Source organism: Scatophagus argus, chromosome 2, assembly GCF_020382885.2.
Source record: "Scatophagus argus isolate fScaArg1 chromosome 2, fScaArg1.pri, whole genome shotgun sequence".
Taxonomy (NCBI): Eukaryota; Metazoa; Chordata; class Actinopteri; family Scatophagidae; genus Scatophagus; species Scatophagus argus.
Window position 1 is genome coordinate 9,032,893 of NC_058494.1, and position 13,788 is coordinate 9,046,680.

Below are 13,788 nucleotides of genomic sequence, written 5' to 3' on the forward strand. Positions count from 1 at the left end.
TGCAAATGGTTGGAAGTGATGGCAGATTGAGAAAAGGCTGAAGGGAGGACAGGCGAACAAAGGAACGCAGTATCTCTCCTTTATACCGAAAGCTAGTCTGTGATTCGGATTATTCTGTCAGCCACAAAGTTCATGTGAGCAGATGGGACTTCTTTGTAAATCTGAAATGATAATCTGACAATACTGATATGCAGCAGTTTATTTAGTTAGTTTGCCATGGCACATAGAAGATGACAATAATCTAGCAGAAGCAATAAAAGTGTATAATAATATAAGTTAAAGATAATAAAAGTTAAAGAGTCGAGCAAGGAGCACAAAAAAATGTCAAACTACTCATAGAGTAAAGAAATCAGCAAGGTCCCTGGCTTAAAGCACGAAAATACAACAACAAAAAAAGGATTTCAAATCAAGAATGTGTTCAAAACATTTGTGTTGAATTTTCCACTGCGGTTTCCACTGCATGTAATTATCCTCACAGACCTGAAAAATTAAAAAGTAACAAATAATAAATAATTCTGAATGTATTTACTCATTTTTTCAAAAACATCAAATTAAAGAAAATGTGCTTACCTGCACAGCGGCCATTCTTCACAGTAAAACCTTGACCACACTGAATGAAAAGAAGGAAACTAATTGGTACTTAAACCAAATATGTTGAGTCACTTAGATTTTCCAGATAAGTGATCATTTTTAATCAGTCACAACAAACTTCTGTTGCTATTTTGCTGTAAAACTGCCTCTGATTTAACTGAAGCTGACAGTGAGAGAAAAGAATGGCTTACTGGTTGCAGTGGACTGGATAAGTTATGAGTTACCGGTGCTCATAATTCATGCCGTGGGTCCGTTCTGCATACCTGCGTGTCATTGGTAAGAACAGCCATTTCCCCTTCTTTGGGATAGGCTACCTCCACCACTGAGTTCATTTCACCAGGCTGAAGGGGTCGTGTGACCGAGCTGCCGTCTGGCCAGGAGACCTCTAGTACCGTTGCCTCATCGTTTCCTGGGAGTGAAGGTAAATTTTTTTGCATGTGTGTCAGCATAACATGTGATATTACACGCTGAAGCAACTGAGTCTCATGCCTGAACTTTAAAGGCACAATATTCAGGAATTTACAAAACAAACCGAACAACATATAGAAGTGGACAAAAATAATCCCTCTCAATCATCACCTGACGATCATGACAAGTGTGAGTCATTGTCTGTCTCAGACTCTGCCCTCTGCCGGTGATTTCTTTTTTGCAAGGGAAACAGCTGGTTAGTTAAGAAAAGACGTCTACCAGGCATTTGGGTGCAATGGATAATTAAAGGCTAGCTAATTCCCCCTGCTTAGTCTTTATTCTAACATAACCTAAATTAACCTGGCATGGATCTTCCCATAACTCTCAGCAACAGAACTATACCTCGAAGTATTCCTTTAAAATCAGTCTGTACTAATCAAAACAATGTATAGACGATAGAGTTTAATACATGCAGTAAAAAGAGATGGCAATGAAAACTGCCTTTTACTTGTTTGAGAGTTACATTTTCTTTCAATGTCTATGAATTCAAAAGTGTAAAGGAAGTTACCTAAACCAAAATGTGCCACAGGCTCCATCTCACACAGGTACCCCGAGCCTCCGTCAATGATGCGTGTGTGAGCTCCACTCTGATTGGTGAATGCTGTTACCTTGGCTCCCCGGGCAAAAGAGCCAAACTGGGTGCGAGGGATGACCCGCAGCCAGTTGTTGGACGAGCCCTGATGTAGTTTGACAGGTTGTGGATGTTAGGACTCAGTTATTATAAACAAACACCAAGTATGTTTACTCAAATACTATACTTATCAAGTACAATTTTGAGCACAATTTTGCATTTTATGCTGCTTCATACTTCAATTCCACTACATTTCAGAGAGAAATATTATACTTTTTACTCCACTACATTACACAAGTTTTTATTTGTAACTGAGTAATGTAATATGAGTATTTGAAAGCTACTGCGTTGGTACTTGCTCTTCAGTAAAGGATTTCAATACCTCTTCCACCTCTGACAAACACAAACACAAACACAAACACATACACACCTGTGTGACCTTGAAGACAGAGATTGGCTGCTGGGCACTCTCTCCGTGTGCCAGCAGCAGGTCCAGCTGTCCGTCCCCATCCAAGTCTGTGACAGTGCCACCTGTCCACAGCAGGCAGAGAGCTTTCAGTGCACTGACCTACATACTGCCTTCACTGTGTTGTTTTCCTGACAGCTGTGTCTCTGTAAATCTCATCCAAACAGGAATGAAGCAGAAGTGTCACACATGCACTTTCTAACAGAGTAGGAAACTATCGAAAATAGGTTGCTCAGTGTCCTCTGCTCTGAGTTTAGATAGCTGACCTGTTCCTCGCCCCTGTGGCTCTGCAGCATCTCCCACATTCAGCTCCTGGATCAAAGGGTCTGCATTAGCTCTCCTTAACACCCTGCAAGGGAAGGTTGGAAAAAAAGCTAATAATATAAGCAATAATCCAGGATTCATTTTACTGTCATTTTTCATTTTTAATTGATGCTTCTCCCTGGACCTCGGCTTCACATGACTGCAATGTCACCTGAACAGTCTGTTAGGGGCGCTGCCTCTGTAAGCGATGTTGTTGAAAAACACGTCCAGCTCCTTGTCATTGTCAAAGTCGGCAGCGATGACTGTGCGAACCGGTGAGGGAGCTGCAAATCCTCCAGTAGCTATGTTCTGCAGAAGGGAACAGTCAGGTCCTGCTGCGTCAAACTCTTTGGCTCTTGCAGACTTTCATATGTCAGTCTCTTTTTGATACAGTTTCTGTAGCTGTGCTGTTATCCTTCCTTACCTGGAATTTAGAGTCACTGCCCTGCAGCATAAGTCTGTGTGGGCCATTCCAGTTGCCATAGACGATGTCTGTCTTTCCATCGCCATTGAAGTCAGCCAGTGCTACTCCTCTGCCATGCTGGTATCGGTCCTCCACACCTTTACAATTGGAGCCAGTGTCAAAGGCATTAGTGCTGCTGAACACACTGTACTTGGAGATGAATTCTTTTTTTTAGAGCCCTGTGTGAAGGAATTGAAAATTCCCAACTTTGGAGACTTTGAGGGGTGTATTTTAAGTCTACTTTTTCAAAACCTTAAACAAGAGCCAAGAGTCTCCAGCCATGTCAGCAGCTCTGTGTTGTATTTAAGCAAAATGGTACTTTGCAAAACTTGCTAATTAAAACTAAACAAAATGCTGCTATCTAGTCACAAACAAAATATTTTCATGGCAATCCAGATAAAAATACTGCTCAACATTCAACATAACAGGGCATAAAACAATATTTGGTGTGAAACCGAAGTATAAACTTTGTCAGACCTTAGGAACTAATAACTGTTGTCAAAAACTACATTTAATTTAAACAGCAATCCTACTTGTGATTACACCTGCTTTCAGCAGCATCTAGGGATCAACTGATGTGTTACTAAAACCAATTATTAGCAATCAAGGAGATAACTCATGTTTGAAAAGGATATTCATTAAAGTAAAATAAAAATCAAAAAGTCAGAGTCAAGGTTTTGAAGAACCAGTGAATGAATGCACAGTAACTAAGTACAATTTACTCAAATACATGCCGTACATACACATCATTTACTTGATAAGTTTAGTTAGTAGCTAATGTGCAGATTTGGATTATTAATAAAAAATCTACATGCTATTACATAGTTTACTACTACTTCTATATACAGTTACTGTTGATTTAGCTCCGATAATCGGTCTTCTATGCTTGGTCTACTTCTTCACTTCCTGTTTCATGCTCACCTGCCTGTCTGGCCATATCAACAAACGTCCCATCTCCATTATTCTTGAACAGGAAGTTAGGTCCATTCTCATTATCACAGAACACATCAGACCTCGACTGGCTCAGGATTGGTCCAACCACCACCCCACGCCCACCTGCATAACAAATCAAAACAAAGGCTCAGTGCTTCAACTGATTCAGAACACGTCAAGGCATCACAGACTTCACTTTCCCAACTCGACTCCTGACCTGTTAACTTGTTGACCCCGGCCTCTGCAGCCACATCTGACAGAGCAATGATACCCTGGGTGACATCACTGGCATTCTCATCCATTTCTAAGAGAGCATGGGGACCAACATTGCCACTGGCATAGTTGGCCACATACACTGAGTAACGGCCTGTTCCCTGCAGAGCAACAACAGGCAGTAGAGCTTCTGAATTACAGTGAAAACACCAGGTAATCAAGGAAACAGAGAGGGTAAGATACAAAGAATGTCTGCCAAAAATTGAATTGCTGACCTTTCTGTCAACACAAGCAACAGAGCGTCCTGCCATGCGATTAGCTACTCCGCGACGCACATTGATCTCATCGCTCAGAAGATCTTCAAAGCGGCCGTTCCGAAACTTGAAGAGCTTGTCTGAATAAGTTGCCCGCCCTGAATTAGAAAAAAGTCAGTCGTCGTGAGTAAAAATCCTCCAGTTAACTCAAACAACTTGTTGTGGCAAACACTTGTGGGACAGGTCATAAGAAATCACCATTTACCAGAATAGGCATTGTTTGTGTTGAGGAAGTAGATCTCCTCACGTCCATCTCCATCCACATCACAGGCAGTAACTCCAATAGCATTTCCTGCTTTGTCCCTCAGGGCGTAGTATGGAGAGTTACTGTCATCAATAGCGATGTTTACCAGTCGGTTTTGAGTGCGATCGTACTTCAGCACCAGGTTGGGCCCGTTGTAACTGAGGAATAATGAAGTATAATGAACATTAACATAAAGCTAAGAGGCACAGTGTCAGCACTTCTGTCATTTTCACACTCACCCTGCCACGACCACCTCCAGGTCACCGTCACCATCCACGTCTGTTACAGCCATTCCATAGTTGAGTTGAGTGGGATTGTGCAGTCTGTCAGGAGGAAGCACTGTCTGCGTTACAACCTGAAGCATGGGCTCAGAGCTCTGGGAATGGGACTGATGCCAGAGTCCGACCAGGAGGAGCAACACACCTGAACCCATCGTCAGTGCAACCTGGTGAAACACAGGGTGAGGATGTGTTTAGCACAAAGCAGGACAGATATAATGTATCATGAGCATACATAATGTAGAGTAGAGATACTGTATGGTCATGACATGATAGACAGCAAGTTAGTATCCTCCAGTTAAGCAAAATTGCAATAATGTGTATTTAGCAGGGGAATGCTATCACATTACTTTCAGACATTTAGATTATGCATCTCTTCTGAGTCCCTTAACCTTATATACATGCAACCCTAAATCACCGGAAAGCCATAAATTACTTTTAATTTATACAGAACCTTCAAAAGTGTGGGTCTCTCTCATAAAGAGATCATAGAGATTGGAACAATCAAAGTGCAGAAAGAAATAATTATCTGAAAAGACTAAAAGTGATCATCAAATCAAACAAAATAGAAAAAAGGCTAATCTTCAAAAACAAAAAAAATGAGATGTAATTAAAGATAATTATAAGATGTTCTAACACCAATGAACATATGTTTTCTCCCATTTTTGGAAAATAATTCTATATTTAAGATGGTTCATTTCTAGATGCTTGCACGCCACGAAAATCAGCATTTATGCAACTACGAAACAACTATGAAAATTCTATTACTGCTGACATTTCCTGTATTGTTTCTTATTTTAAAAAATGATGTACGAGTTGTCCCTGAGTAGACTGGCAAGCAGGAATTTCGATACTTCAAAACCATCTCACCTGACAACGCTTACCTGTAAACTTTACAGAGATGGAGTTGACTTGACTTCACTACAGCGATGCGAGCGCACCCTGCGCCGTTTGTTGCAACGTTTAGTACTCCACCTTACACAATTTTTGCTTTTAAAATTTACGAAACAGCTTGTGTAACGTGTAGGGGATTGACCAATCAGAGAAGAAATGTGTGAATAATTAAAATGTTGACCAATAGCTGATCTGTGCCTCACTGCGTGTGTCCATGAGATGCGGAAGTCTGCTCTGTTTGTATGCGCCATTATACAAACACAATGCAGAAAAAAAAACATTCATGCGACAGCACATCCAAAATAATCCTGTGGTCCTAGAACCTGTGGCATATACAGATAATAAATATTCTGAGAAAACAAATTCAACACTAAACAAAGGTGCTCACCTTACAGAATGGTTAAGTAGCAGCGCCATACAAGAACACGATCTCCCAGAGTGCTTTGCGATGCTACACGTTTGCGTCAGTTGTGCGACAAAAATCTGTTGCTAAACAAACCAAGCACGGGTAAGATGTGAGACTTATCAGGTGTAATTCAATTTAAAAATTGGTTAGATAAAAATAAACACATATTAAATGTACATTTATATGAACGGTATTTTTGTGTCCTAAACAAACAAACAGTATAACCTCGACGAGGGAAAGTTTAGTTAACCAAGCGAACGGAAGCTAACTGTAGCTAATAGTAATTTAAATGCTATTTATTTAATTTTTAGACCCTTCTGTTGGAGGAATTATCCAGTTCAAATCGCTGGAATAAAAGTTATTTTTACATTGCGGTTATCTATTAGGAAATCTATTAACAGTTAAAGATTTCATGCATGATATTACGCACTGTTATTGCATTGTCTCTTCTCTTGTTTCCTTTCCTCTGTGACCCAGATGTTTTAACATCATATAATAATCATATAATAATGGACTTGGAACAGCCAAAAGAAGAGTGTTCTCCAGCCCAACCTACACCCGCAGCTCCATCTCAGTCAAAGAGACCAGACCAGGCTCTGTATGTCCCCAAGAAGCAAGTTCACGGCTCCAAAGAGAAAGCCCGGACTCAGGACGGAGTTAAACCAAGACCTAGGCCTCGTTACACAGACAAAGCCAGAAAAAATGCAAAGAACAAGAAAGACAAGGCTGGAACAGTGGATAAGGGAGCGCCTGTGGGAGGAGAGGATGGAGGTGAGAGACTGGATGATGAAGATAAACCTGATGTGAAAGAAGGGCGGTTGCAGGAGGAAACAGATGTGCAGGTAAACGGGCACACTGACTCAACCAATGTGGTGGCAGATGCTGTCTCGCGGCTGGAAGCAACATCTCTTCAGGAAGAACAGGCAGAAGAGGAGAGCTGGGACACCTTGTTCAACGATGATGGTGATTGTCTGGATCCACACCTGCTTGAAGAGGTGAGAGCAAGAAAAGGTCACACTAAATTCATCGATCTTCCCAACATTCACAGACAGCTTGTCGGCTTATTTGTACTCCTAGCTAAAACTTATGTAGTCTAAGTAGTATTCTCCAACACAGTACAGCATTAGAACTGTAATGTAGCTTCTTGTCATTTCCTTCTTTTCCCTCCTGTTCTCATCTGCTCTCACTTTCTTCTCCACCTGCCCAGCTGGCTGTGAAGGAAGGTAGAAAGAAGGAGTCAATCCAGGAGCCCAGGTTTGATTACTACAACATGGACCAAGATGACGACGATGACATTGACCTCAGGGAGGATGAGCTCTCTCACATTGTAGAGATCTACGACTTTCCTGTAGAGTTTAAGACAGAGGATCTTCTCAAGTTATTTCAGTGCTACCAGTATGTATAAGTTATCGTACTACTACTTGTCTTAAAAAAGATGTAAGACTACAATATAGTCACCATTCACTCAAGCTTTCTCGTCTCTTGCTTAATTTTAAGATTAACATTAGAGTCTGGCACTATGATGGCATAGTGTAGGATGCCTGGTCTGTGTGTTGCTTCTGAGATTCACAAAACCTCGGATGTGTCATTTGTATCTCCCTTTGGTTTTTGTAAAAGTTTCTTTGTTGCTTTAGTGTGACGTCTCATTCTGTTTTTAGACAGCGAGGCTTTGACATCAAGTGGATTGATGAAAGACATGCCCTGGGCCTCTTCTCAAGCCCCATAGCAGGTTAGTAAAGCCCTTCTTCACAAACGGCTGTTTTACTTACTTTTATTAGCATTAAGTATGTGTCAAGTTGCAGTGCTGCGCTGTTATATGACATTGTCAGCTGTAAGAGGAAACACATTTGAATATCTTTTCTTATCATAATCAAATGTGCTTTTTGTATTCAAATAATAATAATAATGATAAGAAGAAGAACACACAGACTTTTGCATTTTGTTTTTCTCTCCTTTTTCAGCCCGTGAAGCTTTAAGATCTAAACATCCGCTGATGAAATTGCGACCACTCTCCAAGTCATCTTCTGCTACAAAGGCCAAAGCCCGTAGCTGCTCAGGTAAAATACAACCATTCATCTTGCCAGTTCTTTATCAGCTTGTCTTCTGCATTACACACATTTAAACAGTAGTGTTACTCTTTATTCAGTCTCAGTTCTGCTTTCCATCACCCAGACTACCTCCTGCCTGCTAAAGAGAGACCTCAGACAAGTGCTGCACTGGCTCGCAAACTTGTGATCGGGGCCCTCGGTGTAAGGAGCAACCTGACAAAGGAGCAGCGCGAGGCAGAGAGGAGGAAACTCCAGGAGGCGAGAGGTGCATTATTTACAGCGATATCATGTTCAACTCACGATTGAGGTTTTTTACAGGGTTTATACAAAGTCTTTAGAAAGAAAGTTTAGAACATTGTTAACCATTATATTTTAAAGGTTAGTGATATAATTGAATTTGCATACGCTGAACAGTGTCAAAACCGACCATCTGCTCTCAGAATGTGTGTGTCCCCTGACCTTTAATGTTGTACAGGCATGTACACTGTAGGTGGCCTGCTTATCAGCTACAAGAGAACAGCTAGATTTAGTTATTTCTGTAGCAACACGTCGGGCTATTGTGTTAATAACAACTAGTTAGCCATTGACAAATATTAAAAATGACTTTGGAGAGTCACAGGAAGGAAGGCATGTCATGGGCATCACCTGTATATGCCTGTATTCGATGAGGGAGTTGTTTTAAAGTGCTTGAATTAAACTCTCAATAAGCTGTATGAATCCTGTTTTTAGGAGCAGAGGCATTTTGAAGGCCTGTCCTCTCCATTTGTAGCCTACATGTTTAAAAAGCAGATTTTTGATTGAAATACTGCCAGTCCTTATTGTGGGTGGGCTGTTGCTAAAGTGAATAATGGGTGTTGTATGTGTGAGTGTCAAGCAGGTTGATGCAAAGAAACACCATGGCTTCCCAGTCAACCTTCATTGAGCAAGTAAATATTAATAACACTCAACAGTCCTCATCTGACTGTTCCAGTTCTTGCATCACCATGTTTCCACCACAAGTGGGAGCTATTTCAATACGTTACAGAAGAAAATGGGAAGTGTAGTTGCAAGCTGATGCCAAGAGAAGTTGATCTCTGTCCACTGCTGTGAAAATCATAACAGGTCTATAATCAGAGCAGCAGCCATTTCTCCCTCTCTTCACAGAGGGAACATAAGTATATAGGCATGGAAAACCACAAATGGCTGTCCACTGAACAGCCAGTCAGGAAGTCAAGGCCTGGCATATAGAATACTAAAAATGAAAACTCCTTTGTTCTTTGCATGGTTGCACTGCTGTGCTCTTTATTTAAGATCACAACATGCACCGTGAAGGTCACTGCAGACGTGCATAATGTGCTGAACTTTGTGTCCTTGGAATGGATGCCACGTCTGGTCACATGCAGAGATGAATTTATGGCTGGCTCTTCAGTCTGCCTCAGCTCTTCACTTCTCTGTATGTGGCAAAGTGACAATGATACAAATTTAGAGCAAAGAGTCACATAAGTGTTGTTTAGTTTAGGGTTTCCGCTGATTGATATGTTGAACTTTGTCTATGTGATTTACCTTTCAGAACAAAAGCGCCTGGCAGCCAGACAGAGGGACGATGCCTGGGAGGGGAAGTGACTCAACAGAAAACTACCATCACCCTTTTTTTTAGATTCCTTGATACAGCAGAAGCTAAAGTCCCACATGTTTTCTTCTCCTGCTCTGTTTTTTTCAACCGGCCTCTCCTGTCTTCCCAGAAATTGATTACCACCATTTTTTCTTTCTTTCTGCCAGAGTCCTTCACAAACTGTCCACCTGATTGCAGTGTGACATCATATGAGAGCATCCTACTACTCTTCCTCACATTCATGTTCATTCTTTGTCTGTGCAGGGACTGTTGCCTCTGTGCCAAGGCTAACACACCTGCTGTCATTTCATAACATTGTAAACACAGTGTGTGGTGAAGCACTGACTCTAATCATTTGTAAAGGATAAAAATAATTTTTTGAATAGCTCTAAGGCTTCATGTTGATCTTTGTACAGAATTATTTTAGCGCTTTGAAAGATGACACATGTCAACAGACCTGAAAATGTCAGGGCAGCAAAACTTTGAAAGTCCTGTAATATTGAATTCATGATGATACAATATATCTTTATACTGTATATGAAGATGTTGAGGTTAAACTTAAAAATGTGTCACTTAAAAAGTCTACAGTCAGTATGATGAGTGTATCTTGTTTGTCTTGTTAAAGTTTTCCGGAGAAATGAAAAGTCTACAGCCAAAGAAACTGCTGTTGTTTTTGTCATGTCTCAGTCTTGTTGTCCAAGCAGGACTGATAGTCATAAGGATGATAATAAGGTTGTCATTCATTCTAAAGAACACATTTCGACTGAATAATTTTGAATACTATTCTGCACGTTGCTATCTGGTTGTAGTTTAAAAAAGTGAGAAAACTGAGAATTTAGGGGAGTCCTACCTACAAACAGTAACGTGCCCATCCAATAATGGACATAAAAATGATTGTCGGCAGTAATCCAGTTCTAGTGCATTTGAAAAAAATGCAAAAAATGGAGTAGCATCAGGTCTTGAAGTGGCTGCACAGTGACAAACCTAATGTCTCTAAACTTGAGTGAAACTATTGAGCAGATGTATTTATCAGTGTTTTCACACATTTTCATGAAATAAACTGTTGAATAAATGATATTTTAGAAACTAAGGCATCATTTCCATCCCAACTCCAGTTCTGAAGATGTGTTTCCAGCGAGTTGAGAAAATTCTGCAGCACTTGGGTTTCACCCCGACTCTTTCAAACTACTTTAGATGAAAAAACATCTGGTGGTCAATCTCAGCTTGCTGTTTTTCTTCATTCCTGGAAAGCTGAGATTTTGAACTAAAAAAGGCTTTTACCAGAGAGAAACTTTATGGAATTAAACATTTAATGTCAACCTCAGCTTCCTAATTCAGAGTCAGATTTCATCGTTCAGCTTCCTGAAACGCACACAAGACTCATGAGACCGTAGCGACAGCTGGATGCAGCTGCCTCCACTGAGGCTTCACTCAGCCAACCACAGACCATGTGGCACTGCTTCTCCTTCATCCCCTCAGCCAATAATTAAGTCTCGCTCTCCCAGCATGGAGAAAGAGCTGCAAATTTGTCATTTGTTTTACTGCAAAATATTGAATTTTATGTCACTGGCAGATTAAAGTTTGGCCCTGGTAGCTGCTTCCTGTAAGTGGATATGTTTATAAAGATTTTGCTGGGTACATAAATGTTTGAAAAAGTGATCATTTAGTTTAAAGCATGCACACATCATTTAATTGGGGTATTTGTGTGAATTTCACTTGTGCTACTACTAAATCAGTGCCATTACATCTGTAAAGAACAGTTTGTGTAACAGTTTACATCACTGGCTGAGGATGACTGAGAGAGTGCCACGTGGCTCAGTGGGTTAATTAAAGTGCTACAGCCTCGGAGAAGGCACCATTGCGTGTTCGGTTTTTTGTGTTGAGTTCTTTTCACTATGAGAATGTCAACTTCATCAAATACTGTCTCTGCAGGTATTGCTCTCTTTCCAGAGGTTGTTCCAAAGATGTATTTGTACAACTGAAGCATTAGGAGTGATGGTTGTACGTGTTTGTTGTTAGTGTGTATTACATACTCACGTTAAAGTTGATGAAAATTCATTTGACATCATGTGTTTATGGACACAACTGCCAGACATAAAGCAGTACATCTCTGTTAGGTAAATTTAACTGGGGAGATATTACAAGAACAATATTACAGTAGCATTATGTGTTAACTTTCTGAGGTAGTGAAAGTAACAAAATGTGAAGGTATCTATTCCATGAAGAGATTATATGATGTTATGATGATCATTTTAACCAGGTACTGATTTATTTACATGTGACTTCACTCACTTTCACTTGCTGTCATGTAGGTTCATAATGCATATTATTTGTTAATAATTTAGGGGAAAAATTTGGTAACAACAAAAAGAACAACAAACGCTACATCTACTAAATTTTGTTATGTTCCAGGCTCAACTCTTTGTGTCTTAGTTGTTCTTTTTCTTGCACAACTGATGACCAAAATCCCCTTTAAAGAGTGGGGTGTCATCATTTAAACTTAAACATTTTACCAGATGACATTTTGCCCCAAGTTGTGGTTTATCAAGCCTTTTTCTTGTTTTTCATCATTCTGTTTAAGCTGTTGGAGCCAGGTGTAATAACCTCCTAACACGTCTTCCAGTGTGGAATAAAACCAAATGTGGACAGATTTTCATAGTGAGTCTGCCAAGGGACCAGTGGACCTCCCTGTGCTGTAGCCTGTAGCCGCTCTGTACCATCATCGTGTGAGATCTGAGCCCTGCCTATAATCTCATGCTTTGCTGTGGCTTCACGAGGGGGCGATGTGCCACAGAGCAGGCTGCTGGCTGGGTGCCTCAAGCACAATCATTAGATTAACAACACAAACACAAACCACTACTGAGCAAGTAGTGGTTTTAAGCGCCAACTCTGCCCTAGATGTGCTGCAGAATGATGCTGTTATGTCATGGAGCAAATAAAGTGTGAGGCATGGTCCAAATGAAGGAATAATCTAATGTACCTCCACAATAAAGGACTCTGGTGGTGTAGGGTGGTGCGTTTCCTAGCACCAAACACTTTCGGCAAACACACCTTAACATCACATTCCTGCCTCCTTTAAGTCAAAGCTGTGACACACTTGACAAGACAGATCACCCGAGTATCAGTATCGCATTGAGTTGTCCGGGACCATGTACCAAAAACATTAACTTAAAACAAAGAGGTGTACCACATTTAGATATTAATTTCCATCTACAGGACATAGGCAGTAGCACTAGAGCATTTTTTGAATAGTAGTATAGTTTCCAATACCCACTTAATGCAATACTAAGGAAGTTTTGAGAGAAAATCTTCCCCTGACAAATGAAAAGTTGAATTTGGAAGCAATCAAACGCCTTTACTCAATTGACCAGTAGCTTATGGTGGCTAATGTTAGTTAATGTTAGGTAAATATTTATATTTTAATCATGTTTTCCAATAGCATTAGGGTTAGCTAAATGTAAGACAAACAAGTAGTTTGGCATTTATTATCCTATTTCTGTCATCTGTAGCTGCGGTGGGGTGCTGATAAGTATAGTACGTATAGTATAGTATATATTATAGTATAGTATAGTAAGAATAAGTGTTAAAATAAATGGATTTATGTGCGTGATAATGGAAATGATTTATGACAGGTGCAGGTACTGGCTATTAGAAGCCACTTTCCCAGTGCTGACAATATCCCTAAGCAGTTTCTATCAATTTGTTTATGTTCTTTGCATGACTCATTTGATTTTGTTATTTTAATTTTAGAATGTCAAAATTATATTCTACTCCAACTCTTAAGGAGGAGAGTAAAAAAATAAATTCACATAGTTAAAGTATAGCCTATGTAATGTGACAATGGGCAGCGGTGAGAGTTTCCATTGTTAGTATGTGTTCATCAGTGGGAATGAGGTTGGAAACAACCATAAAACATGGGTTAGCTCAGGCTTGATGAGAAAAGATGGGAAACCCAGTCACTGTTTAATCTTTCTAGATCTTTTTTAAATCAACTGTGGGAAGCCT

The 13,788-nt window shown here is 40.2% G+C and overlaps 2 protein-coding genes across 3 annotated transcripts; one reads left to right on the top strand and one right to left on the bottom strand.

Annotated features, from left to right (window-relative positions):
• Window positions 1-181: 181 nt before the first annotated feature.
• Window positions 182-6,237, bottom strand: crtac1a (cartilage acidic protein 1a). 2 transcript variants are annotated; one of them, XM_046406696.1, is made up of 14 exons: window positions 6,127-6,237; window positions 4,806-5,011; window positions 4,528-4,724; window positions 4,284-4,420; window positions 4,013-4,169; window positions 3,784-3,918; window positions 2,824-2,960; window positions 2,572-2,708; window positions 2,363-2,445; window positions 2,061-2,161; window positions 1,568-1,736; window positions 855-1,000; window positions 571-610; window positions 182-480 (listed from the first exon to the last, which is right to left on the bottom strand). In XM_046406696.1, the coding sequence occupies exons 2-14, from the start codon at window positions 4,997-4,999 to the stop codon at window positions 473-475; spliced, it is 1,641 nt and encodes a 546-aa protein (XP_046262652.1). In that variant the 5' UTR covers window positions 5,000-5,011; window positions 6,127-6,237; the 3' UTR covers window positions 182-472. The 2 variants fall into 2 exon arrangements, with proteins under 2 accessions (XP_046262652.1, XP_046262645.1); XM_046406689.1 differs by lacking the exon at window positions 6,127-6,237 and adding an exon at window positions 5,729-5,891.
• Window positions 6,092-10,444, top strand: r3hcc1l (R3H domain and coiled-coil containing 1-like). Its single transcript, XM_046406710.1, has 7 exons — window positions 6,092-6,246; window positions 6,622-7,139; window positions 7,352-7,539; window positions 7,803-7,873; window positions 8,106-8,201; window positions 8,317-8,457; window positions 9,742-10,444. Exons 2-7 carry the CDS (start codon window positions 6,654-6,656, stop codon window positions 9,792-9,794), a joined length of 1,035 nt encoding a protein of 344 aa, XP_046262666.1. The 5' UTR covers window positions 6,092-6,246; window positions 6,622-6,653; the 3' UTR covers window positions 9,795-10,444.
• Window positions 10,445-13,788: the final 3,344 nt, after the last annotated feature.